The 27849-nt window shown below is 40.1% G+C and overlaps 1 protein-coding gene and 1 long non-coding RNA gene across 13 annotated transcripts; one reads left to right on the top strand and one right to left on the bottom strand.

Annotated features, from left to right (window-relative positions):
- Positions 1–2513: 2513 nt before the first annotated feature.
- KCTD18 (potassium channel tetramerization domain containing 18) lies at positions 2514–21391 on the top strand. Its single transcript, XM_045806429.2, has 6 exons — positions 2514–2673; positions 4113–4324; positions 6350–6543; positions 7823–7917; positions 13882–13984; positions 19273–21391. The coding sequence occupies exons 1-6, from the start codon at positions 2514–2516 to the stop codon at positions 19748–19750; spliced, it is 1242 nt and encodes a 413-aa protein (XP_045662385.2). The 3' UTR covers positions 19751–21391.
- Positions 2519–19389, bottom strand: LOC123798184 (uncharacterized). 12 transcript variants are annotated; one of them, XR_015724650.1, is made up of 6 exons: positions 19249–19389; positions 15390–15773; positions 12927–13022; positions 10910–11063; positions 9909–9990; positions 2519–2654 (listed from the first exon to the last, which is right to left on the bottom strand). It is a non-coding gene; the product is annotated as an uncharacterized LOC123798184 (long non-coding RNA). The 12 variants fall into 12 exon arrangements; XR_015724651.1 differs by having other exon boundaries at positions 10910–11087; positions 19235–19365; XR_015724644.1 differs by having other exon boundaries at positions 19235–19365.
- Positions 21392–27849: the final 6458 nt, after the last annotated feature.

The raw sequence follows: 27849 nt of genomic DNA, 5'->3' as shown, positions 1-27849 counted from the left end.
GGCCGGGCGGGCCGCAGGTCAGTCGGGGAGGCCGCCTACCCGGCCCCGCCTGTGCAAAGGACCCGGGCGCCGGGTGGGCCGCGGACCCGGGTGGCGGCGGGGCGCCCCGAGGAAGGGCCCGGATCGCGCCGATATCACGGGCGCCCCGGGCTGCAGGCTCGGGCTTCGGGCCGATTGGGGCCCCCGGGCAGCGGGGAGACCCTGGCTAGGCTTTCTGGTGTGCCAGCCCCTCCCCCTTTCTTCCCGCATCGTGGGAGGAGTGCGAGTCCCTTGAGCAGCGTTTCTCGAAGTGGGGTCCGCGGGCGGACTCCCGAGCCCATCTCAGACTTTCTGAAACGGACTCTGCTGTGGCCCGGGAATCTGAATTTACAGCAAGCGACTCTGATGGTTTTGACGCAAGGGGGTCACAGAACCGCAGTTTGGGGCACTTCGCCAGAGGGCAGGGCACTTCGACACAGCAGGGAGTCTAAGTGGGTGCATTTGAGGATGAGGCCCCGTGCCTGGCCTTGAAATGGTGATGGATGGTTCTCTGCCATAGGAGAAACTGAGGCAGGGGTATCTCTTAAATCCTTGCACTCAGGGTGCTGCTGTGTTCCTCTTGTCACAACAAAAGTCTTCAGATGGACAGATGCTTAGTGAATGAAGTGCCCGGTCAGGAGCCTTAGGGATGAAAGTGCTGAAGTAGGCAGTGTGGGGTGCAGCAGAAAACTTGGAGCTGGTCCTTCTGACCTGGATTGGGGGCGACTCCACCACTTACCAGCAGGGCAGCCCTAGTGTGGACCCTGCGCACATCACTCTGTTTCTTTCTCCAGTGTCCTCATCTGTCAGTAGGGACAGTAATTCCTATCCAGTAGGGCTCTTGTGTGAATTAGGTAATGTCTGCCAAGGGTCTCCTGCAGTAACTGGCACCTAATAAGCATTGAGTAAATGGGAATTATTAAGAGTGATGTAGATTCTGCCTTTGTAGGGCTTATGGTCCCCAAATTAGGGATTAAATAAGTGAGATAAAACGGAGAGAGGTACAAAGTATATTTGGTGGGTGGTGCACAGATTCTAACTGGGGGATGCTTGGGAAGGTCATGCAAGTTGTGAGATTTGCCTGTGACTTTGAAGAATAGATGGATTCCAGGGAGCTGGCGACTGGGGCAGCATGAGCCCGTTCCATCCCATGCTTCAGAGGTGGTTCCTTCACATGGATCATTGCCCCGTTGCTCCTAGGACTCCTAGGCAGCAGAAGTCACACTGATAAGTGGTTTTTGAAAGCCGGACCATTGGTCCGTAAGAGTTTCTGTCTACTGACCATGTTTGACACACATTGCTTTCATCAGACACCAGTGGTCTCCTTTTCCCAATTCATTGGAGACTGGCTAAATTGGAGCATCTACAAAAGGATGCTCGTTGATCCCACAGTAAAAGCAAGTTGCCATGAATATAGTCGAGCCTCTTGACAGCCATTTTACATGTGCTGTGAAATGTGCAGTTCCATCAGGAGCACCTTTATCATCACAGTTTTGTTTTAGGTTCCATAAAAACACTGCAGTTACCTTCGGTTCATCCATCTCCAGAGTGGATTAAGAAATCAAATCCTTAAAACTTCTCTAAAGCTTCAGCCATTTTAGCCTGGAGAAGCCAGATGATGCAGAGGTGTTATTTGTTGCTCTTCTGTACCAGTCTGGCTACTGGTATACATAAAATTCTGATCTCAGCTGATAAATTATATATTCCTTAGTTACCTAACCTAGGAACTACAATTATCATTGTTAATAATTTCTGCTTTTGTGTCTCCTTAAATCTCCAGAGCCAATATCAATCCCTCAGTATACACCTTATGGAAAAATTTATAGGATTATAGATAATATTTATCCTTCATCGAGTACTTACTCTGAGCCAGAGACAGTTCTATATGTTTTGTCAGCTTATCTTACCTTTTTTATGTTCTATCAGTTATTCCTCTGATAGTCCTTTGAGGTAGGCACCATCCCTGGCTCCATTTTATAGATGAGGAAACAGGCAGAAGAGAAGTATTTGCCCCACCCTAGCAAGTGGTAGAGCCTCATAGCCTAATCCTTGCTACATGCTGCCCCCCTCTGCAGCCTAGACAGCTCCCTCAGACTTACTGTAGCATAGAAAGATACGTGAATATCAAAGAACATAAGCAAACCTCACCTTTGCTTTATATGTGACAGACAATGCATTATTTTAATTCTTTAAACAGTCATTTCAATAGCTATGCTTTGGTTGGTGATCATTTACCATTTACAAATACTCTGAGCCAAAGTTTTCCAGCTTCCCAGCATATCTCAAAACTTCTTTCATATTATATAAAGTCCTTTGAAATTGTCAGTGCTGAGGGATTTAAGTCACATTAAAATGTATTTTATTATCTCCTTAGTGTATTGTTGGAAATACCAGCAGTGATTGTTCTTTGTTTTCACAGAGGTAGACCAAGACCACCATTATTTTGCAGTTTCTGAAAGTGTTTGAAGGCAAAAATTCAGGTGTTGCTGGGAGCAATGGAAGGTCACAAGGCAGAAGAAAAAGTGTTAGATATTCTTCGACTGAACGTCGGTGGCTGTATTTATACAGCCAGACGGGAGTCCTTGTGCCGCTTTAAAGATTCCATGCTGGCATCCATGTTCAGTGGTCGTTTTCCTCTAAAAACAGATGAATCGGGTAAATATCTAAAGTCTGTAAGCATGATCATAAATATTCATTAAAATAGTCTGGTTTAAATTCCCTTTGGTTTTGCTAATTACAATAGAATATATTAGACCAGTATACTAATTATTGAGACCATTAGGCCTGTATGGAGACTTATTAAATACATGGAGAAATGAAATATGGGTTTCCAGAATCAGTGATGCTGTCACTACTAGTTGACAGGAAGACTAATGCATGTGAAGGCCTACCATGACCTCATCATGGGGATTGATTATTTTTGGAAAGTTGTTCCATTCATGCAACTCCATGGATAAAGGTATTGAGGCTTCTCTGTATTCCTCAGGTTAAAACATCGAGTTCTCTGGAGAAAGAGCCACCCTCCTAGTTCACAAGGCAGTCAGCGGCAGTGCAGAATTAGCGTGAAACTTGCCACCTAATCTGGCTATGTAGCCTAGTGTGGGCTGATGTGCACACGACAAAATGTCAGTCACCTAGTGGTAGAGAACTGAACATTGGTGTTCCAGAAGAAACTGTAAAGCACAAGGGTAGGGATCTGGGCTGCTCTCCCTGCTTGGGGTCCTCTGGCATTTACTGAACCCACTACCGGTTGGAGAGAAACCTCAGCAATGCCACTAAGGCATTTTGCACCTCTTTGGTGTTCTGGGGCTCAGAGAACCCAGTCTCGCTTCTGTGTCAGAAGAGAGGGAGTGAGAAGTCTTGAGCATGAGGGGCTGTTAGTAACCCTGGGTCTTGAGAGAGTGCTTTGCCAGCTGAAGGGGAGTTGAATGAATGGAAAACACCAATGGCTGCTGCCTGAGGCATGATGGCCATGTGGGCAGGAAGGTTGTTGGTGAAAAGATGGTAAGCAAGGATTGCGTTTTTTCCTGTCCCCAAATTTTAGCTTCTTAATTCCTTCTACTCTAAGCTACTCAAGGGAGAAAAGGAATTATTGAGTAACCTCACACCAACTCTGCTAAATTGTCTAAGAAAGCCTTTTGTCGTAAAGTACCAGCACAGCATTGGGAGCCCTGGGTTTATATGTTAGTAACACTACCAGTCGACTTACAGCCAAACATGACACATTAACGGGGATATCGTCATTAGGGAGGAGCTCCATACGTCTTTCCTGGCTGGGCAGCGCTGAAGGGTAGGCCTACATTTCAGGAGTAGTCTGGGGTCTCTGTGGCTTTTGAAGGGCCATAGAGGGAATATGGTCATTGCATCTAAAATCCCCAAATGGAGCTCGGAATACATTTTCCTGTATGGTAGGTGAGAAAACAGAGGATCACCAAATTTGACTAAACCCATTTGAACAGTAGCTATTAACTTTCTTGTGAGAAAGAAACATTTCTAATTGTAGAGGTCTTCAGTCTGATTTTAGTTTGACATGTTGAAATTTTATCACGGTCATACGTATTTATGCAATCATGTTTGAACTGAATGTTTTCTAGGGGCTTGTGTTATTGACCGTGATGGACATCTATTTAAATACCTTTTGGATTATCTTCATGGAGAAGTTCACATCCCCACAAATGAGCAAACCCGCATTGCTCTGCAGGAAGAGGCGGATTACTTTGGCATCCCTTACCCGTACAGCTTGTCTGACCACTTGGCCAATGAAATGGAGACATATTCTTTAAGGTCAAATATAGAACTTAAAAAGGTCTTGGCATTTTCTTAAGTTTTAAAAAATATATATGTATACATATATATTCACTTTTTATACACAAAGCAATGTGTGTTATTTTGCATAGCCTGTGTTGCCACATAAACCAAACGTGGGAAAGTTTTACTTTTTCTAACTTTTGAAGACACTTTTCTTAATTACTACTAATTATTTTAAGGCCAAAATCCTATGTTCTAGGAAAGTGTATTACAGTGCCACTCAAAGGTTTATGGAGTGTTTGTTTCTCATTGAAGATTTAATTTCTTTTGATGGCTTTTTTAATAGAAATATTCTGTTCTTTAGGTTCTTCGTAAATTAACAGCAATACTGTAATATATAAGGGTATAGTGGTATTATTTTATTTACTGAAATGACTTTAAAAGAATGGTCATGATAAGTAAAAGATTGTATAAAATCTCCTGCCTGATTTAGTGAGTGTAGCAGTTTATTACTAAGTTAAAACATCAGTTTGAGTAATTTGAGATCAGTAAATCTCTTTTTAAAGATGCTTCTCCTTTAAATCACATTTTAAAGAACTTTACATGACTTGAAAAGCTTCATTACCTGTTTTTGTCTTATTGGTAATTATTATATTTGCTTTTAGCACCTTTGGGGATCTAAAAAGAAAATATTTTTCCTAGATAATTAATAATAGTGAAAACTGATCTGAATTGATTTGGTTTAGACATCGCCTTAGGAGAGCAAGCCGACGGTATGGTTATTAGGAGTGTAGCATGAAGAGAAAGTTGATTCGGTTGCAGATCCCCTTCAGGAATTTGCACGGTTGTGTGGGTTCTGCCAAGGGAAGTTATTTAGAAATGAGTCGTCAGACAGTTATTTGGTGCTGTTTGCCGTGTCTGCAGAATGGGGCTAAAACACCTGACTGAAAAGTTGGGGTGGGTTAAGATTCCTCTTCTGAAGTCTCAACTCTATGGTCTTTTATTTCTGTTTTATATGCAAAAAGGACACAGCATGTGCGCATTCACTATGTCAGCCAACACATATTTATCTCAAATGTCGTAGGTGTAGAGAGCACTGCTCTAGGGACTCTGTGGGACACAAAGAAATACAACACACAGATAGCAATAGTAAATGAAAATGTAAGACATATTAGGCTCCTATTTTCATTCATTTGAGTCAGTTAAATATTAAGCATCTCCTCCTTTGTGTCAGGCACTATTCCAGGCACTTGGGATACTAGACAAAGCAGACAAAAGTGCTGGTCCTCGGGGAGCTCACAGGAACAATGCTTTTTCTCCCAGGGAAGGTCCCTGCCACTCCAGTGGGTGAAGCCCTATTGCTCTGTGTCCCTAGCACTTCATCGGCTCACCTGGTAGCACTTACACTGTGTGCTGATGGCTTATCGACTGTCCGTCTTTTACGTTACCTATAACTCAAGGAGGGTTGGGACGCTGTGTCCAGGACCTTAGGTACTGCTCACCACATTAGTAGCTTCTTAATATGCAAATGAATCAGTGAATAGGTAGATAAATGCTAAAAGTTCTTACAGTTTGCATTGAGTTCATATATTCATGTCTTTCAGTGGAAAAGAACAAGTTTATCTGGTTCACGATTGGACTTGGAGTTAAAAATAAACATCAGCCATGAGGCTTAGTCAGTAGAAGGTGAAAGGAAGATTGAGTCAAATGGGAAATTGGGGGGAAAATAAAGGGAAAAGAAAAAGGTCTTTTAGTCATATGAAGATTTTAAAATTAAAAATAATGTTGGTAGTGAGGTTAATGGAGGAGAAAGGGAAATACAATTTCCATGTGGAAAGGATTCTGTAGAGGAAAAGGTGTTGGGTTTGTGGGTGGTGCTTTTTGTGATTTGCCCCACCCCCACCCTAAATTCAACAAAAGCATGTTTGGTTTTTCAAGGCATAAAGACTAGGCCGAAATTTATAATCTTTTTATTTCCCTTATGACCAACTGAAATTGCAGCTTTACATGAAAGTAATAGAGCAAATTCATTCTTACTTTACTCCAGAATTAAATTCAAATTTTGTATATTTTTTTGCTCCAGGCTCTAACAGACTTCTGTGATTCATATGGTTTAGTTTGCAATAAGCCAACAGTCTGGGTTCTCCACTATCTTAACACATCTGGTGCAAGCTGTGAGAGCAGAATTATTGGTGTATATTCCACAAAAACTGATGGAACAGATGCTATTGATAAGCAGCTGGGAGGAAGAATTCACAGTAAAAGCATTTTTAAAAGGTATGTCCATATTTAAATATGAAAAGGAACAAAATAAAGTCTCGGTTCTTGTAAGAGGTGTTACTGAATGGAGTATGTGGTTGATTCGAGAACAGAAAGGATCATTAACACCGGGGCAACACACAGCGCGAGCCCTCACAGCTGTCAAGACAGGCCTGCTTCATGACATGTATGTAAGTTATAGGACGTCCGCAGTGGTCGAGCATTTTGCCTCTCAACTGGGAGTGGGCATCAGAATCCCCTGAGAGGCTTTAGAAAAAAAGGAAAGAAGGAAAAGCAAAGCCACCTGCCTGGCTGTCTCCCCTGGACCATCGTCCAGGAGCAGGAGCACTCACTGCTGACTTGGAAGTCAGCAGGCCCGCCAAGTGGCTCAGGACTGGCCTGTGCCTCAGTGTCCTGTTCTGAGAAACGATGAAGGACTTCCCTGGTTCCTCCCAGCCTTAAAATTCTATGACTCGAACATGTCAAATTCTTAAGGGTTATTCTCTTAATATTTTTTCTGTAAATTTACTTCACATTGGTCAATTCAGTTAGCAGTCCTGTTTTGTTTTTTAATTCTCTGGGTGGTTGGATTGGGTCACATATTAGTGACTAATGAATGACCACATGAATTTGCTTATTAGGTGATGAAATACGTCGTTTTCTGAATTCTTTACAGGATGTTTATATAAGATATATGAGTGCCTGGCATAATGCTAGGAAGGTTTTAGTCAAAGGTGAATCTTTTGGGCACCTGGGTGGCGCAGTCGTTAAGCGTCTGCCTTCGGCTCAGGGCGTGATCCCGGCGTTATGGGATCGAGCCCCACATCAGGCTCCTCTCCTAGGAGCCTGCTTCTTCCTCTCCCACTCCCCCTGCTTGTGTTCCCTCTCTCGCTGGCTGTCTCTATCTCTCTTAAAAAAAAAAAAGAATCTTTTAAAATTTTCCTGAGCTTAAGTAATTTTTTTAGAAAACTTATTTTTAAAAATTTGTTGATTTGTCTGCACAGTCTATATTGTGGAATTAACAAGTACCTTGCCACGGTAAAAGGAGATCAAATGTAGGTTAGCATGAGTATAGTATATTATACTCATAACATATAATATATATTATCTATATGCTTGAGGAAGGGTCACAGAAGAGCAACTATTCAATACCAACATATTTTCCCCCTTAATTAACAAGTACTTGGTGAGTATCTATTAGTTGTGTGTGTGTGTTTGTGTGTGTGTGTGTGTGCGCATATACACACACATTCATACTTAGGTAGTATGTTTTCATCACCTTTTGCAATATTTCTAGAGAGGCGGGAAATAATGTTCAGTACATTTGGAGCTATTACTCAGTAGCTGAACTGAAGAAAATGATGGATGCCTTTGATGCCTGGGAAGGAAAAGGTATAGTACAGTTCTTTTATTTCATGGCAGAAGGTAGACTTTTCCTTAATAAAACAAAGTAAGCTCAAATGCTGCATTTCTTTTTTTTTTTGAGAAAGTACTTCTATGTATAGGTCAAGTATTTCTTTGTGTATTTGTCACCTCATAGTATCATTGATTGATACTTAAAAATTTTTAGACCTCTTGGGGCGCCTGGGTGGTTCAGTCGGTTAAGCGTCCGACTCTTGGTTTCAGCTCAGGTCCCGATCTCAGGGTCATGAGGTCAAGCCCCTCATCGGGCTCCATGCTTAGTACAGAGTCTGCTTGGGACACTCTTTCCCTTTCCCTCTGCCCCTTCCCCCTGCTCTCTTCTCTCTCTCTCTCTAAAATAAATAAATAAATCTTTAAAAAAAAATCTTTACTCTGAGTTGCTAGATATTACTAATAGTTTATAATTCAGTAACCTAAAAAACAGTTTATAATTTCAGCATCTGTTAGTTATGCTTATATAGTTCAATTAAACAGCAGTTTATTTAGCACCTACTATGTACCTAGTATTGTTCCTAGGAAGTATACCTTTAAATTAAGCATACAGTGTACCATCAACAGAAAAAAGGAGGGGCGTCTGGCTGGCTCCGACGACGGAGTGTGCAACTCCTGATCTCAGGGTTGTGAGTTTGAGCCCCGTGTTAGGTGTAGAGATTACTTAAAAGTAAAATCTTAAAAAAAAAAAGGAGGGGCAAATTAAAAAAAGAAAAAATGAAAATAATGCCACAGAAGGGGGCGCCTGGGTGGCACAGCGGTTAAGCGTCTGCCTTCGGCTCAGGACGTGATCCCGGCGTTATGGGATCGAGCCCCACATCAGGCTCCTCTGCTGGGAGCCTGCTTCTTCCTCTCCCACTCCCCCTGCTTGTGTTCCCTCTCTCACTGGCTGTCTCTATCTCTGTCGAATAAATAAATAAAATCTTTAAAAAAAAAAATAATGCCACAGAAGATGTCTGAAGAATGCTTAGGAAACAATCATCTTTAAATGCACACTTTGGAATTTGACCATTTTTACCAACTGTTCATATCATTTGATAATAATAATAATGCTGTTTAGTATCCAGTATGATAAGTAGTTTATATTCAGTGCCTCTTAGTCTTAAAACAATTCTGGATGCTGTTTGCACCTCTTAGGTGCAAACCCTATAAGAAGTCCTAAAGTTGGGTCCACAGATAAATAAGACACATCTAATTGGTCCTGAAATGATCTTGAAAGCTGGTAGAGACAGACATTGCAAGTCACATAAGATTGAATAAAAGGAGAGGAGGAGGCTTTTAAAAACTCTCCCATCACCTGTTTCTCCTTCAGGCGGGGTGCTACTACCAACCCTTCTTCCTTTTCCTGACTTTGTCCCCCTCACTTTTCCTCCTTTTTTTTTAATTTTTTCTAAATCATACCCCTCAAGCAGAAAAAAGTACTGTTCTCTTTAAGGTTTTTATTTTAGATTTAATTGACTTTGAGACGCTCAGGCTTAAGTTGAGGAACAAACCCCCTGGTGTTGTGTGTCTCCTGTTGTGCCTCTGGACTGGCAGACTGCCCAGGAGGCTCCGGGAGGGTCCTGGCTGGGCTTCTTTCTCCACTGACTCAGGAAGCTGAAGGGGAGAGCTGGCATCACTGACTTACAGAGCGTAAGACTGATTTTAACTTTTTCGAGAGCATGTAATGAAGTATCATTGGTATTTAACACCCTTCTGGAAGGCCTGTGGAAAGCCATCAGAGAGGAAACAGAAGTAAGAGAAAGAATTATTGGAAGGAAGAAGACAGTTACTATTTGGGGACAGTATGTCTTTTTAGAAAACCCAAAGGAATCAACTAAAGGTATTTTAAATGATGAGTTTAGTAAACCAAACTAGCTGGACAGAATATAAGTAAACAAAGACCAGCTTACTTACTATAGATTAGTTAGAAATTATAGGGGAAAACCCCATTCACAATAGCAATAAACAACAAAATAAGTAGGACTGACCTATCAAGAAATACTTTGGTGATGTCTTTTGTGAAGAAAACTGCTAAAATATATTTATCCCTCCATCAATTCATCCATCCATCTATAAAAAAGGAAGACAGATTACGGTGAGACATACCATTTTCTTGAAAGGGAAATCTATTCAGATAGATTTTATAATATTCATTACAAAGATGTCAGTTCTTCTCAGATTAAGTTATAGGTTTGACACAATTCCTATCAAAATATCATTAGAACTCTTTGGGAATCTTGAGGAAATGATTTTAAAATTCTTTGAAAGTATAAGCCAATGAAATAGGAACATTTTGGGAAGTAGAAGTCATTAGAGGAATGAGTCTTAACTGTGCGATAGTAAAAATACTATATAGGGATTTGTAATAATAAGAACCATTATGTTTCTGGTACAAGAATAGATTCAGGGGCGCCTGGGTGGCACAGCGGTTAAAGCGTCTGCCTTCGGCTCAGGGCATGATCCCGGCGTTCCGGGATCGAGCCCCACATCAGGCTCCTCCTCTATGAGCCTGCTTCTTCCTCTCCCACTCCCCCTGCTTGTGTTCCCTCTCTCGCTGGCTGTCTCTATCTCTGTCAAATAAATAAATAAAATCTTTAAAAAAAAAAAAAAAAAAAAAAAGAATAGATTCAGAGATCAGAAGTAAATCCCCATGAAGTTACAAGAATAAAAATACTATGTGATAAGGAGTATTAAATATCAATGTAAAAAGATAGATGATTTAATAAGTAATTGAGAAATATATTTGGGAGAAAACAGAACTTTAGCCTCATGTCATTTATCAAAATAACCCCAGGTGAATTTAATGGATGAAAAATGAAGCTAGAATAAACTATAATGAAACTTAAGCAAATAAGTGATTTCTTAATAGGAAAATAAATCATAAAGACAAAGATGAATAAATTTGATTACATAATATTTAATATATTAACTTTAAAACAACAAAGTCTAAATAAAAGTAAAAGGCTAATAAAAACCTAGATAGGGGCACCTGGGTGGCTCAGTTGTTAAGCATCTGCCTTCGGCTCAGGGCGTGATCCCAGCGTTCTGGGATCGAGCCCCACATCAGGCTCCTCCGCTGGGAGCCTGCTTCTTCCTCTCCCACTCCCCCTGCTTGTGTTCCCTCTCTCGCTGGCTGTCTCTCTCTGTGTCAAATAAATAAATAAAATCTTTAAAAAAAAAAAAAAAAACCTAGATAAAAATGTTACATTACCTGGACAAAGAATATCCTTAAAATAGAGAGGATTTATTTAAGTTGATTAGAAAATCGGTTCAACCCCTATTGTAAATAAATGTGCAAGGTTCATGACCACAAAATTTCCAGGAAAGGAGATAAACCAAGAGGTTCAAACTCATTATTTATCAATGAAATACATATTAAATAAGAATTATTTTTTATACAAGATTAGTAAATATCTCTCATGAATTCTTGGCAGGAGTACAAATTAATATTACTTTATTGGGAAATAATTTATCATTACATATCAATAACATCAAAATTGTTCATATTCTTTGACCCGACAGTTCTACTTCTAGGTATCTACCCTAAGGTTATAATTAAATCAGACAAAGGCTTATGAACAGAGTGTTCAATTAAGCATTATTCATAACAGAAAAAATAAAAAAAATATAAATGACTGTAATAGAGGACTGAATACATATTGGTACATCTATGGGATATAGTTGAGCAATAGCTATTAAAATTATTTTGAATAATTTTTTACATAGATGAATGCCCACGATAAAATAAGCTGTCATGAAAGATCAAAAGCAGGAAACAAAATTAAATATAAAGTGTTATGTGCCTACCATATGAATAAGGAAAAAGACTGGAATCAGATTCATCAGAGTGTAATGAACCATAATTCCTAGTTTTAGGATTAGAAATGATCTTGATTTTTTTGTATATACTTTTCTATATTATGCAAATTTTGTACAATGAAAGTGAATTACTTTATAGGCAGAAAAAAAAAAGTTTTTAAAATAAATTGTGGTGTATCCATATAATGGAATACTACTCAGCAATAAAAAGAAATGATCATTAATGTGTGTATCATGCTAAAGAAGCCGTACACAAAAGACTGAATACTGTATGATTCCATTTATATGCCACCCCCAAAAAGGCAAAACTAGGGAATGGAGGGGAAGGCACTGACTGCAAAGGGGTACAAGGGAACTTCTGGGGTGATAAAAATGTTCTATGTCTTGACTGTGGCTATGATTACATGACTGTGTACAACAGTCAAAACTCATTGAACTGAGTACTTTAAAAGGGTGAATTTTATTTTATGTAAATTATATCTCAATAAACCTGACTTAAAAAAAAGTCTTAATGGATGAGATTTGGGAATGTTTTTATAGTATAAGTAGGTTTGGGAGCATGATCAAGCAGTTCCAGGAAATTACTGTCTTAAAATGAGGTCCATAGGCTTCTGTGAGTATTGGATATATTTATTATATATAATAATTTATATGCCCAACTTGCTAAGTTAATATTTATTACTAAGTCTTTAATGATTAAAAGACAAGACACCAGGGGTACCTGGGTGGTACAGTCAGTTGAGCATTGGACTCTTGGTTTTTGGCTGAGGTTGGGGTTGTGGGATTGAGCCCCGTGTTGGGCTCTGCACTTGGCATGGAGTCTGCTTGAGATTCTCTTTCTGCCCTCTCCCTCTGCCCCTCCTGCTCATGCTCTCTCTCCCTCTCTCATAAACGAATCTTTAAAAAAACAAACAAACAAAAAAACAAGACACCATATCCATTCCTGGGACTTCAAAGTTACTTTTTAAAAATGTCAGTCAATTTTTATTCAGCATCATTTCTTAAGCCTTTTAAAATGCATCTATATATAATTTTTTGTGATTCTTTTTTAAAAAATTGAGGTGAAATTCATGTAACATAAAATCAAAGTATACACTTCAGTGGCATTTACTGTTAACAATGTTGTATAACCACCATCTCTATCTAGTTGCAAAACATTTTCCTCACCCCAAAAGGAAAGCCAGTACCTGTAAGCAGTTACTCGCAGGTCTCTTCTGTTTTCAGCCTCTGGCAACCACCAATCTGTTTTCTGTCTCAATGCATTTGCCTGTTCTGGATATTTCCTGTAATTGAAATCGTACAATACATGACCTTTTGTCTTTTTTCACTCAGCATAATGTTTTTGAGGTGCATAAAAATACATTTCCAACTTTCATTCAGAAACTTAACTAGATTTAAAAATTAAAATGCGTTTGACCACAACCTTGGCCTAAACCATTAACTCAAGATTATTTTGCTTGAAAAGGTGCTTATAGGGTAGTGATAGCTCATCTTTATGCAGTGGTTGCCTCTTACAGAGTGGTTCACAAAATATACCTGATTTGAAGATTACTGCCACCCAATGAGGTAGATAGGGCGGGAGTTAGAACCCTCACTGTCCAATCCTTACATGACTGTCAACACTATGATTTATAAAATAAAGGCACCTAATGTCTCTTTAGTGTTCAAGTGCCAGGCCATACTAAGCATGTTGCATTTATTTACTCATTTAATCATCACAACCAGCCTATGAAGTATGTACCATTATCATCATTTCACAGATGAGAAAATTTAGGCACAGAAAAGTTAAGTAACTTTCCCAATATCGCATGATCAATGAGTGATAGACGTGGCATTCAGACTCAGGCAGGCTTGGCTCCAGAGCTTGTGCCTTTAACAGCTCATCTGCCCAGGACCCATATGAAGACCTGCTGATGATCAGGGGTGGAGCTGGGTCTGGTAGCCAGCAATTGCTAGACCTGGGTTATGAGCTGGGCCACCATTGCCTTGGCTCTTCTCGGGAACACTTCCTGTGTACACCTACCTTCTTCAGATGCAAGGCATGAATTTCAAACTCCTTCTGCCTAGTCTTACACAAAACAGTGCTGCTGAACCTTTTGTAGTGGACAGTGGCTCTCTTCATAATGCCTTTTTATCTTCCAGGTGTTAGCTACTGGCGGGTGCCTCATGAGCTGATAGAATGTTGGACTCTGGAAGAGCGGCCCTTACTTGGAAGCCTCCGTCACATGGCCCCAATTCGAAAGAGGTTATCTGGCTCTGTTGATATTGTTTTTTGTTTTTTTTAATGTGACATGTATTTTACTGCCTTTATTGGGGTCTAGTGGAAGATGTGGACAGAAAAAACAAGCAGGAATGGTTTTATGGAGATTCTCCTCTGTGTTGTCATTCCTCTGGTTTATTAAGCATTATTTTTGATTCATGGATAAGATAATAATGATGAGTTAGAAGCAGCTGCAAGGTCCCAAAGACTCATTTGATTCACTTGAGAAAATTTAGTTATGTTCAGTAGTTTTAGGGTTGAATATATTATATTTGCATTCTCTACTACATGTCAGTGTTCAGATCACCATGCCATTATGATCCTATTTCCAGGATCAAAGTTCATGATGATATATTTTTTTGCCTCTGAAAACACATCAGTGCTGATGAGAGGGAGAAGACTTGGGGGATTACAGTTACACTTCCTGTTCAGGAGATGATCTTCGTGAAGTGAAACTGATGCAAGCAGTAGAAGGAGCAGGCAGGGTTTCAACAGTGGTTGTTTGACAGTTTTAAGGTCATTTCAAATAATATTCTCTGTGACTTTTCCTTCATTTTGTTAATGTGGTATATCACATTGACTGGCTTACAGATGTGGAACCATCCTTGCATCCCTGGAATAAATCCTGCTTGATCATGGTGTATGATCCTTTAATGTATTGTTGAAAATGGTCTGCTAATATTTTGTTGAGTATTATTGCATTTATATTCACCAGGGATGTTGGCCTGTAATTTTCTTTTCTTGTGGTATTCTTGTCTGGTTTTGGTATCAGGGTTATCCTGGCCTCATAAAAAGAATTTGGAAGAGCTCCCTCATCTTCTGTTGTTTGGAAAAGTTTGAGAAGGATTGGTATTAAATCTCCTTCAAATGTTTGGTAGAATTTACCAGTAAAACCATCTGGTCCTGGACTTTTGTTTGTTGGGAGGTTGTTTTTGTTTTGTTTAAAGTAAGCTCTAGGCCCTACATGGGTCTTGAACTCATGACGCCAAGATCAGGAGTCCCATGCTCCACTGACTGAGCCAGCCAGGTGCCCTGGGAGCTTTTTGATTACTGATTCAATCTCCTTATTAGTAATCGGTCTGTTCAGATTGTGAATTTCATCATTAGTCAGTCTTGGTAGGTTGTATGTTTCTAGGAATTTTTAAAAAGTTATTTTTAAATTTATTTCCTTTTTTAAAAAAACACTGAAGTATAGTTGACATACAATGTTATATTAGTTTCAGGGGTACAACATAGTGAATCAACAATTCTATACATTATGCATTGCTCACCATGCTAAGTGTAGTTACCATCTGTCACCATACAATGTTATATAATATTATTGACTATATTCCCTATGCTGTACTTTTCATTCCCATGACTTATTTATTTTATAACTAGAAGTCGGTACCTCTTAATCCCTTAGGAATTTATCCATCTCTTCTAGGCTGTCCAATTTGTTGGTGTGTAATTATTTGTAGTAAGCTCTTATACTCCTTTGTATCTTCATGGTATCAGTTGTAACATCTCTTCATTTCTGATTTTATTTATGAGTCCTTTCTCTTTTTTCTTGGTGAGTCCAGCTAAAGATTGGTCAATTTTGTTTATCTTTTTAAAGAACCAGCTCTTAGTTTCATTGATCTTTTCTATTGTCTTTAGAGTCTCTACTTCATTTACTTCTGCTCTAATCTTTATTTCCTTTCTTCTAATGATGTGTAGTTGTCACTCAGCTGTTCTTTAGGATTTTATTTTTTAAGAGGAAATTGTTCCACATGTAGATGTAGACTCAGTGTATCTGTAGGAGGAGGTAAATTCAAGATTTTCCTACATCACCATCACGAACTGAAAGAAATCTATCATACGGTTTTGATATATAAAAAATCATACGATTATCTCAATAGATACAGAAAAAGCATCTGACAAAATTCAACAACAGTTTATGACAAAAATTCTCAACAAAGTGGGAATAGAGGGACTACACTTCAACATAATAAAGTCCATATATGACAAGTCCACAGCTAGCAACATACTCAATTTGAAAAGCTGATAGGTTTTCCTTTAAGGTCAGGAACAAGACAAGGATGCCCACTCTCACCACTTTTATTCAACATAGTACTGGAAGTCCTAGCCAGAGCATTTAGGCAAGAAAAAGAAATAAAGGGCATCCAAATTAGAAAGGAAGAAGTAAAACTGGCACTATTTGCAGTTGGCATGATATTACACATAGAAAACCTTAAAACTCCATCAAAACTGTTAGAGCTAACAAATTCAGTAAATTTCAGGATACAAAATTAATAACTGAAAATGTTTGTTTTTGTACACTAATGATGATCAGAAAGATAAATTAAGAAAATCCCATTTGCAATTGTACCAAAAAGGATAAAATATCTAGGAATAAATTTAACCAAGGAGGTGAAAGACCTGTATATTGAAAACAATAAGACGTGAACGAAATTGAAGAAAACATAAATAAATGGAAAGATATTCTGTCCTCCTGGATTGGAAGAATATCGTAAAAAGCAATCCACCAAGCTACCAAAGCAATCTACAGATTCAGTGCAATCCCTATCAAAATTCCAATGGCATTTTTTTATGGAACTAGAACAAACGATCCTCACATTTGTATGGAACCATAAAAGATCCTGAATAGCCAAAGCAATCCTGAGAAAGAAGATTTGACAAAGCTGGAAACCTCATGGTCCCTGATTTCAAACTAGCAGAGTCCCCCCGTTATCCACAGGAGATATGTTCCAAGACCCCCAGTGGATGCCTGAAACCATGGATAGTATTGAACTGTATATGTACTATGTTTTTTCCTATACATACATACCGTGACAAAGTTTAGTTTATTAATTAGGCATAGTAAGAGAGTAATAGCAGTAACTAATAAAATAGAATAATTATAACAATATACTGTAATAAAGGTTAACTGAATGTGGTCTCTCTCTTAAAATATCTTATTGTACTATACTCACCCTTCTTGTGATGATGTGAGACGATAAAATGCCTATATCATGAGATGAAGTGAAGTGAATGACATAGACATAGCGTTAGGCTAAAAGTCATAGCATGAATGACATTGTGACATAGCGTTAGGCTACTACTGACATTCTGAGGACAGTCAGAAGGAGGATCATCTGCTTTCAGACCACTGTTGACCGTGGGTAATTTAAACTGCATAAAGTGAAACTGTGGATAAGGGCAGACTATTGTATATTACAAAACTATAATAATTAAAACAGTATGGTATTGGCATAAAACCAGACACATAGATCAGAGGAACAGAACAGAAAGCCCAGAAATAAGCCCATACATATAATCATCTAGTTTACAATAAAAGGAGCCAAAAATATATAATGGGGAAAGGACGGTCTCTTTAATACATGGTGTTGGGAAAACTGGATATCCACATGCAAAAGAAAAACTGGATCCCTGGATCCCTATCTTGCACCATACACAAAAATTAATTCAAAGTGGATTAAAGACTTGAAAATAAGATCTGAAGTCATAAAGCTGGAAGAAAACAGAGGTGTAAGTTCCTTGACATAGGCCTTAGCAATGTTTTTTTTGTATCTGACACCAAAAGCAAAAGCAACAAAGGCAAAAATAAACAAGTGCACCTATATCAAACTAAAAACTTCTGCACAGCAAAGGAAACCATCAAAATGAAAAGACTATCTGCTGAATGGGAGAAAATATTTGCAAATCATGTATCTGATAAGGAACTAATATCTGAAATATATAAGGAACTCATACCAAAAAATGATTAAAAAATGAGCAGAAATATCTGAATAGACATTTTTCCGAAGAAGACATACAGATGGCCAACAGGTACATGAAAAGATGCTCAACGTCAGTAATCATTAGGGAAATGCAAATCAAAACCACAATGAGCTATCACCTCAGATCTGTTAGGATGGCTATTATCAAAAAGACAGGACATAACAAATGTTGGCAAGGATGTGGAGAGGGTGCACTTATGGTGGGAATGTAAACTGGTGCAGCCACTATGGAAAACAGCATGTAGGTTCTTCAAAAAATTAAAGGTAGAACTACCATATGATCCAGCAATTTCACTTCCGGGTATTTATCCAAAGAAAATGCAGAGTAACTTGAAAAGATATATGCACCCCGATGGTCATTGCAATATTATTTACAATATGGAAAAACTCAAGTGTCAATTGATGGGTGAATGGATAAACAAGATGTGGTATATATATATGTGTATACACACACACACACACACACACACACACACACACACACACACATACAATGGAATATTATTCAGCCATAAAAAAGAATGCAATCTTGCCATTTGTGACAACATGGATGAACCTTGAGGGCATTAAGTGAAATAAGTCAAAGACAGACAAATACCATGTGATCTAACACAGGGAGCCAAAAAAAAAAAAAAAAAAAATCCCAGCTGATGAATACAAAGAACTGATTGGTGTTTGCCAGAGGCAGGGATAGGGTGGGGGAGGGAAGAAATGGGTAAACTAGGGTGGGTTTTTTGTTTGTTTAAATAGAATGTTTTAAAAATTAAAACACTGCTTTGCCTTTAGACTTTTTATAATGAATGGCAAACTCAATTCAAGAATCTTTGAGGGTTTGTCCAGTACCTCTCAAATTCAAAAAGCATCCAACTGTACCTTGGGCTTGACCATTCTAGCAGCTCCTAAAATGCGTTTGGCAGAATGCTAATTTTACTGGGTGCCAAATGTAGCGTTACAGAATTATTGGGAAATATGGATCCAGCAAAGTTAAACAGGTGTCTTTACTTTAAACCTCGGAACCTTTGTTAATACAGAGTATAAAGTTTGAGGAGGAGAGTGCAATATGCAATAGCATTTCTCAAAGAGTTTATTGGGCTGAAACAGTAAATTTACTCAGTAACTCTTAAAAAACTGTTGTTCTGGGAAAACAGAACAACTTGGGATCATCCTGGTTATCCTCTGGATCACGTGAGGACTCTTAGGAACCAAGTGATGTATAATTCTAGTGTAACATACCCAATTTTAATTTGTCGTTCATATTAACATTATGGTGATCTTATTTTATTTTTTAACATTATGGTGATTTTAAGAGTTTGTATTCAAGCAGAAGCAACCTTATGTAAACTTGGTGATTTACTTATTGACCTTGGTGGGAGAGGAGCTGAGGTAAGATGATCCCTCTGAATCTCCTGACTCAAATTCTTGATGAAAACGATTTGCCCCTGAACTTTGGAGACGTTTTCATGGGTCACCCAACCTGTAAATGCTGACCGTGACATGCTTCTGTATTCACAGGCGACTGATGGCGTTCAACGAAGAGGAAGACGAAGGTGTGAACTGTAAGACTGGTCCCAAGCCGGTCAGATTCCTGGGCCCTTCCACCAGCACCCAAATTAAAGTCAAGAACTCGGCGTCGGTCAGGGTGTCCCCGGCCGGCACCCTGCAGTCTGCGGGCGGAAAGGCAGCGCTGCGCTCTGCGCCGCCCAAGGCTCCGTCCCCGGCGGGCACTGCGCTGCCGGGGCAGCCCCAGGCTCCTCGTGGGGCCGGGAGCGCTGAAAACGGAGCCGCGCACCCACCTCCCGCCAAGGTCCTGCTCTCCGACAAGAAGGCCACCCCGCCCCGAGTCATAAAACTGAAGCGGACTCCCCTGTGCGCCGCCGGGCCGTGCCCGCCTGCCGGCGCCGGAGCCAGGCCCGCGGGGCCCCCGGTGCCGGCCCCGGAAGCCCCCGGCGCGCACGCGCGGACTGAAAACGGGCGGGGCCAGGCTGATTGACGGAAGCGTGGTCGCCGGACCTCCCGCTCGCCTCCCGCAGCGCCCGACCCGTGCGCGGCACACCAGTGGCGCTGTTTCTTGGTGCAGTAGGGTTGGGAACTTGGGTTTCTCTTTAGGATCATTACGGGAAAAATGAATTGTGTCACGTGGGAATGGAAGAGGGAGACTTTAAGTGGTTGGGCCTATCTTTACTTTTCCCAATTTTGAAATGGTTGTCTACTGACAGTTTGAATTTCAGGTTTTTAATTTTTTTTTTTTTTTTGATGGTTCATTGGTGTGAAGGCAACAAAACATACAGTAAAATCATCACTAGAGAAGTCCACCTTGTTGCTGAATAATTATAGACTAGGCACTCTTGTAATGTTACTCATTGCTGCCCAGGGCTGAATGGGGTTCCATATTCCCGTCCGGTGAAATAGGGTGACATTAGTGCTTCCCTGTGCTGTGTCACAGCCAAGAGATTTGAGAGAAAATGCAGACCCAGGTGAACTCCCTGCAGGTTTCTTTCTGTCTCAGAGGTCTTCGTGAAAAGAAATGAGGAGGAGGAAAAAAAAGTAATTTAAGATCATACTTTGACTCAATTGAACTATTTTCTTTTCCTAGATTGTTTTTTTTCTTACTCTTTTGCTAGCAGATTTATTTATACATCACAAGAAGATGTCTTGGATGAGAACTATATAACATGTCTTCGGAATGAATTGTTATAATATTTTAATTTGGATAGTGAAGTTCTGAAAGTACTTTGAAAAAGAAGTTAAAGGTTAACTTTTAACTAAAGTTACTACTTGTTTCTCAGGAATGACCACTGAGGAGTCATTCTGACTATACAATATGATTTTTATGCATAAAATTCCCACTTAACTTGAACGTAATATTTTTAAACAGAATATTTTGATTAATCCTCTATTTTTTCACAGCTCTTCAGTTGTATGTGTTTACTCTTACATGCTAAGTTTTATAATTGGATCCCATATTTCTACCTTCAGTAAGCAGTATGCCTTCAGTGTATTAAACGTTAAGTTCATAAAGCAGGGTACTTTTTATTCAGTGCTTATCATTGTACTTGCATTACTTTGAAAGAGTAGAGTAAACATACTCAAAACATTACTTCTTACAAAATAAAGTAAAAATTTTCCATGAAAAGTAACATTTTCCATGACTGTGCTTATTTTTAAGCCTTAGAGCCCTTTGAAGTTGTTTGTTTATGTAGTTTATCTATCATAAAATTCCTTTCTTGTCTAGGTAATATATGAAATAATTAAACCCATTTTGGATAGCTAACCAGATACCAGCAGCCTTTTAACATAGGTGTTTTATTTGGCTAGGAAGAAAGTGAATATTCAACCGATGGTTCATGAATGACATTTCCCTGTAGAATATAAAAGTAGTCACCTTGAAAAATAGTATTATAAAGAATCCAAGCATTCTGAAAATCAAAGATCACAGTGAATTTTAAGAACTTCCATTTCAGACATTACTAGTATTGCTTGATCTAGGACATTTTGAATTGCTGATTCACGTAAGAATATTTTACACCAATGGTACCAATAAACTTGCTTGATGCAGGGTTGCCACGAAATCTTCAATCTGTAAAAAATGCAGTATTTATGAAGCACAATAAAGCAAAGTGCAATTAAACGAGGCGTGCCTGTACTCGCGGGTGATTCTGTGAACAGCCTACTCTTCTTTGCTGCTAACAGTTTAAAGGAAGTCTACTGAGCACATCTAGTCTTTATGAGCAGAGAGTTTTGGGAATAGCCACCAGGCTGCGGTGCAGCTGAGGTGTCAAAGAACAAGTGGCCCCTTTTGGGTATCAGGAGTCCGAGTCAAATTCAGAATGCTCAAGTAACTTGAACTTTACTTTAGTTGGAGTGGTTCCCTGGGGATTAGGTACTTTTGCATGAAAACACATTTCTCAAGATTCTGCAGACACAAAGGAATAACTCATCATAACCCACTGTTCTTCCTGGGAGATGAAAAACAAGAAAAGGGAAAGTATGCTTTATAAATAATGGTTCAGTGTCATTACTTTGGGATGAAGGTTTGCGCAGTTGTTGGGTCAGAGGACACAACACACATTTCCAATGGTGAGTGTAGGATATTTAGTTACTGCTCATATCAAAAAAGGATATTTGACTATGATGCCGTTACAGGTAATCCTGGTTGAAAACTGGTTTGCCCTTGATGAGGACACGAAATACTCGTGAGGTTCAGTGGGGTGGAGTCCGGAGCCGATGACCAAGAAAGAATTCTTGAGGCGTCTTTGGTGCAAAATTGGTGGTTTATTAAAGCACGGGGATAGGACCCGTGGGCAGAAAGAGCTGCTGCACCGGGGTTGTGAGGGGTGGCTGATTATATACCATGGGGTTGGGGAGGTAAGGAAAAAGGGAGGTTGAGAAAATACTTTCATACGTTCAAGAAGATTCACAAGATACCCGAGGCCTTGCCATTGTCAAGTTAAGGTTGTTTTTCCCTCTAGCAAGGCATTAACATTAAGATGGTTGGAACTTCCTGGAGCCTGCAGATTATAAGGACATTTAATTGTATCTACATTCCCTTCCGGAAGCTAGGTTATTGATAGAAATGCTTCGTTCTTGTAAACTGCTAAAGACATTTGTAAAACTGAAGGAGACTTAAGTCTTGCAGGATTGTGGTATCTATAGGTTAACTATTTCTTTGTCCTTTAGGGCAGCCAGGAGTGCCTGAGGAATGTCACATACATCCCGTGGGGTGGGGTGGGGGGCTTTCAGGGTGTCAGTTTCTGCTTTGTCCTCAGCTTGCCTTCTGTTCCCTCGTCACCCTGATTAAAACTGGTTCCGATTAAAACTGGTTAGTTATATCATGGAGAGCCTCAGGCTGACAATTTATATTTCATATTTGTAAATAGTAAGTTTTCAGTTCACTATTGCCTTATACTACAGTTTTATAAAGTATTTCATATATTCTATTTTATTGTGTTCATTTTGCTTGTTAGTTTCAGAACAACAACATAATGAAGCTCGTCTTTCCCAGTTCTTTCAAGATCAAGAAAAAAATGAGCTTGGACAAAATAAAGGCTGTACAGAAATGATAGCCCCCCATCTCAAACCCAGTTTTAGGCCCTTAATCTGATATCCACAGAACGACAAAACATCACCGACCAAAGGAAATGGTAGAGGAAGTAGACTAAAAATGTGAATTTGTTTAATATTAAAAGTTTTTGGGCAGGAAAGTATTAAAGTATTGAATTACATGTCTGTTTCCTACTCGAGAGGGGACTCCGTTGCTTCTCTTTGTGCAATGGTAGCCCTTCAGTAAATTTCTGAACAGTTAAGGCAAAGGCCTTCTCTCCCCCCGCAATTATTTTTAAAAACGTGTCTGGTAGCAATCTTCAGGAACTGTGGAAACTGATTCCCGACCTTGCAGAGTATATCCCGTCAGAACAAAAGAGGTTGTAGTGGAAGTTCCTTAGTAGGGTGATTATTGCTAATGACCAAAATTACTGTCGGTAATGACCATAACAGTTATAGGGCTTGTCAAGTTGTTTAAAGTAATCCAGAGCCGCAGATCATGAGATCTCGGGGAGGTGGATGCCAGTACTGCCTGACTTCTGAGAAAGGGAAAAGCAGTCTGGCTTCTCTCCTCCTGCTTTATTGCTTCTGCTAGAATTGCTGATGCAATTTCTTTTTCATTCACAGACTTAATCCTATTCAAGTGCTAACATTGAAAAAATTGTTGACTCACTTCCCAGTCTGTGGTTAAATATAGTATAATTATCCAGCTATTCCTTGATTTTTAAAGAAGGAATTAACATACAAGCATATTTGACTTTACGTGAGAAATTGTTCATAGAATATTTTTTATTTAAACAGCATTTCGAATGTGCACAAAGACTTGTGGTAGTAAAACGTTCTGTAAAGGGGAGGATGCTAACATTTGTATGAATATGAGGCTGCCTTCAAAAGGACTGCCTTCTACCTGCATTCCCTTTGGATGGTTTTAATCTGTATTAGGTAGGAGGTTGGTTGGATACGAAGAGGAAAGTATGAATTTGGTAAAATGAAGGGAAAGAACTTCTACTATAGCAAAAGGAAAGTATTTTCAAATTTTTTACATATGTGTATTCCTAAATTAACTAGGAACTTTCTAACAATGGAAAATACTGTCATTTTCTCATATGCGGAAACTCCCTTGGAAACTGTCAACAAGTTGCTGATTCCTCCCTGATGAGTGGATGAGTGATTCTTTGTTGAGGACTGCAGTTAGGATGCAGGATTTCAAGCATGTAGTACAGCCAAAAAAGCCAAAAAATGAATCACGAATAGCTAACAGGAAAAAAAATTGGTTTCCAGCTGTTTTCAGAATTTCCTACTCATGGAATCTGGTTGGTGGCGCAGCCTCAAAAGGGCCATTTTCACTTACAGTCCTGTCAGCCTCATGAGATACACATGGCTTACACATTGTTACAGAAAAGCTAATTTTTCTTTGTTCACATGTGTTGCCTCAGACAGCCCATAGTTGTTTCATATTTGCTAGCTAGACGGTTCCTGAGGTAGGCTGTAGCTAAGACAAATCGAATTTTATAGTAACTGTCAGTCAGCGTTCAGCCCGACTTGTTTATTTAACAACTTCTCATTCTATGCTGCTGCTTCTCATAGTTCTCATTTCCTTCCTTTACCCTAACGTCTTCATTATCTTAGTAAAATTCTGCCCAGCTACAGGAATGAACTGGGGGCCTGGAGCTTAGAAGAGAAACTTGTTTTAAGCTGAGAGCATGTTACTGAAAGAAAAGGATTGTGTATTTGCTAAAGTTGGGAAAAGGCAAATATTGCTTCCATCTGCTCAGATTTCTTCAAACTTTGGACATTCTGCTTCAATAGCAGCTCTTTCAAGAGCTCATCCCCTAACTCCTTGGTTTGGAAGATGTGGAAATTCAACTTTTATGGAGATGACAGGAACAGACCAAGGACCTCAGAAGTGGTACATTTAGACTTCAGCTGCAGGTCACACAGTCTGGATTTTACTGGTAAGCTAGGCTGAACCAGTCAAGAACCCAGTGTGGCTGGGGGAGCAAGACAGCATGTGCCTTTCTCCAAATCCCTTGTACCGTTCAGGTGAGGACTTTTCAACATCGACAGTATTGACAGTTTGAATAATTCTTTATTGTGGGTTAACTGTGCTGTGCACCATGGGACGCTGAGCAGAGTGCCTGGCCAGTGAACCTGGCCCCAGTTATAATCAGAATGTCTCCAGACTTTTCCAAGTGTCTCCTATGGGTGGGGGTGGGGGTGGGCACACAGTTGATTACCCCCAGTTGAGAACCATTGCTTTTGTTGGGTGACTTAACCTGAGCAAAATAATTCTTCTCCGAATTGGGGGCCATGGGTATGTGAGGAAACATCCCTACTATCAACCACAGGCAGGAATGGAACCTTGGGGATTAAAGGAGAGGATGATACCAAAGGAAGGGTGTCTCAGGCCTGCCAATTAAAAAACATACCCTATTAGCCTCCACTTACATTTTGGATTTTGGTATTGTAGTGGCCAAGGGCAGGCTGCCCCAAGATGGTCTGCTTGGTCATCAAGATTATTTTGAGTTGAAAGCAATCAAAACCCAGCAGATTCAGGAAAAGCTCTTTTTTTTCCTTCTCAATGGCCTAAACAGAATGTAGAGGACCTGCTCCAAGAAGAGAGAAATCACCATAGAGAACTGTAATAACCAGATACCCTAGACAGGGAGGAACCTAGCAAGGTCTCTGGACAAAGTACTCTCTGTCCCATTGTTCCTGAGTGGCTCAGCAAACATTTGTTTACAAAACATTTACTTTTTTTCATCTTTCTGTGAATTGCATTCCTTTCCTTTGAAGTTCCAGGACGCTGCCTGCTTCTCCCTTAGTTCAGGATGACATATATACCTCATTTTGCCTGACTGTCTGGGGAATTTCATGTCTGTGTGGATTCTCCATATGTATGAATTTGAGATTTATTTTCACCCGTTTGTCTGCCTCATGTCAGTTTGTTTCTTAGTCCAGCTAGAAGGACTTTGGAAGGCAGGGGAAATTCTTTCTCCCTGACAGAATAATATTTTTGTTTGCTGTTCTGACCAAGAAACTACCTAATAAAAATGAAGATGTACTCCCCTAAGCTCTTTAGATATTGACTTATTTAGTACCCCACTCTATGATGTAGGTATAGTATTATTGTCTCCATTTTACAGCTGGGGACACTGAGGCCCAGAGGGTTTGGTAAGCTGCCTAGCAGCTAGTAGGAGGCAAAGGCAGGAATCACATCTGGTCGTCTTCCTGGAGTACAGGTCCTCAAGCACTATGGGACCTTGCCACTCCATTTGCAAGGATGAGCTGGACAGGGCTGCTGCGTTCTCCTCAGTTTTCTGCACTCTGCATCGTCTTCTGCATGCTGCCTGGCTATTATTTATTTATCAAATTCTCTGATAGTGCTTTCCACGAGTATGCCAATTATCAACTCTTCGCCTCTTGGTTCTGTTGGAGTGAGCTGCCGTCCGCCCCTACAGTTCCAAATCCACTCCTTATTGCCCTGCTTGTGATCCAGGAGCTTGTAAGCACTTCTTTTTAGCTCCCTGGCTTTGTCACTGGGGGACACTGCTGGGGGACGGGGCTTTCTGCTGGTTCAGTGCGCATCCCTGTGTTCTTGCTCCTGCAGTGCTTAGTTGGGGTGTGGGAATCCCAGACGCCGTCACCCCCAGTAAGTTTTGGCGGCAGCTTCCAGTCCTGTGGGTACCTCTGCTGGCTCCCCAGATAATTCAGCACTACCCCTGCAGGTGGCTTCCTGGCAAGTTTTGCTGGTACCCCAGCCAGATTCTCAGAGTTCAGTGGCACCCCTGCAGGTGGACCCTGGCAGGTTGGCCCGTACCTCCTCTGGGGGCAGCTCTCTGGCTCTCCAGTGCCCCACGTGGCTTCTTGCTGGCCAGCACCTCAGTGAGCTTCCTGACCTTTAATGGGCCACAGACCCACCCTCCTCCAGGAGATCAGGATCTCAGCTTGGGGGGGGGGGTGCAGGGTGAGTAGGGGTGGGAAGCGCTCCCAAACTTGTTTTTTCCTTGGACACTCTGCCTCTACTCCAGTGGTAACTGTCCCTGTATTTGCTATTCTTGTATTCTTTAGTAATTTATCTCCCTTGTTACTAATTATTTCTTCTCTCATTCATAAACACATACACACACACACATATTAAAAAAAACCATATATATGAAGTTTCCGCATATACGTTTAGAAAGCTTCCCCATTTAAATTACTTTGTGGTTACTTTCTCCTGATTGGAACCTGACCCATACAAGTGACAGGAATTATTCCAAGTTGTTTGCAAAGATGAACTTACTCAATTCCTATAACAAACCTTCCAGGTAGGTGTGGTTATCAGCCCACGGAGAAACTGAGGTAAGGAGATGTTTGGAAACATACCGCGGTCCTCACAGCCGGCAAGTGGTGGGGCCTAGATGTGAACTGCTCTCTTCCCATCTTCTCTAGAATAGGCTTACTGGATTATTTTGCATAAAGCCATTTAGACTCCAGAATTTTCTAGGGGTATAGGAGTTGACTACTCTTTCCTATCTGTTCTCTTGTATTTATTGCATTCCTACTGTGTGTCAGGCATTGGCAGAGGGTGATAATATGATTAGCCAGCTTGGTACATAGTGATGGTGATTTATAGAAAGTGTATTCTCACAAAGGACTAGGAACAGGTAAATCTAATTCAAAGTTAAACATCTGAAGTTAAAAATAGGATAGTTTTCTGTTTTTCATGGGAGGTACTTTTTCCACTCATTTTCTGTAGAAATTCTTTGGTCATTGTTGCACTTATGATTCTGAAATAATTTTTTTTTTGGTGAGAAACTACGTATTTTCTCAAGCAAAGAGACAAATTTTTGCTTAGAATTTAAAACTGTGTGTGGCGATGTCACCTGTGAGACTTGAACTTAGCGGTGGCACTAAAAGCTCTTCTGAGCTATGAGAAGAGGCAGAGTTCACAAACAAGGGGGCTTCTGAAAATCAATCCCCAAAATAATCCGTAAGAACCTGCATGAGAGCAACGCTGTGTGTTTCTCAGATAGCAGGACGAGATCCGGACCAGAGTGCCTTTGC

The sequence above is a fragment of the Ursus americanus genome, chromosome 1 (assembly GCF_024610735.1).
Source record: "Ursus americanus isolate L20-20 chromosome 1, mUrsAme1.1.p, whole genome shotgun sequence".
Lineage (NCBI taxonomy): Eukaryota > Metazoa > Chordata > Mammalia > Carnivora > Ursidae > Ursus > Ursus americanus.
The sequence above is the reverse complement of the archived record's forward strand: the minus strand, read 5'-3'. Positions and strand labels throughout refer to the sequence as shown.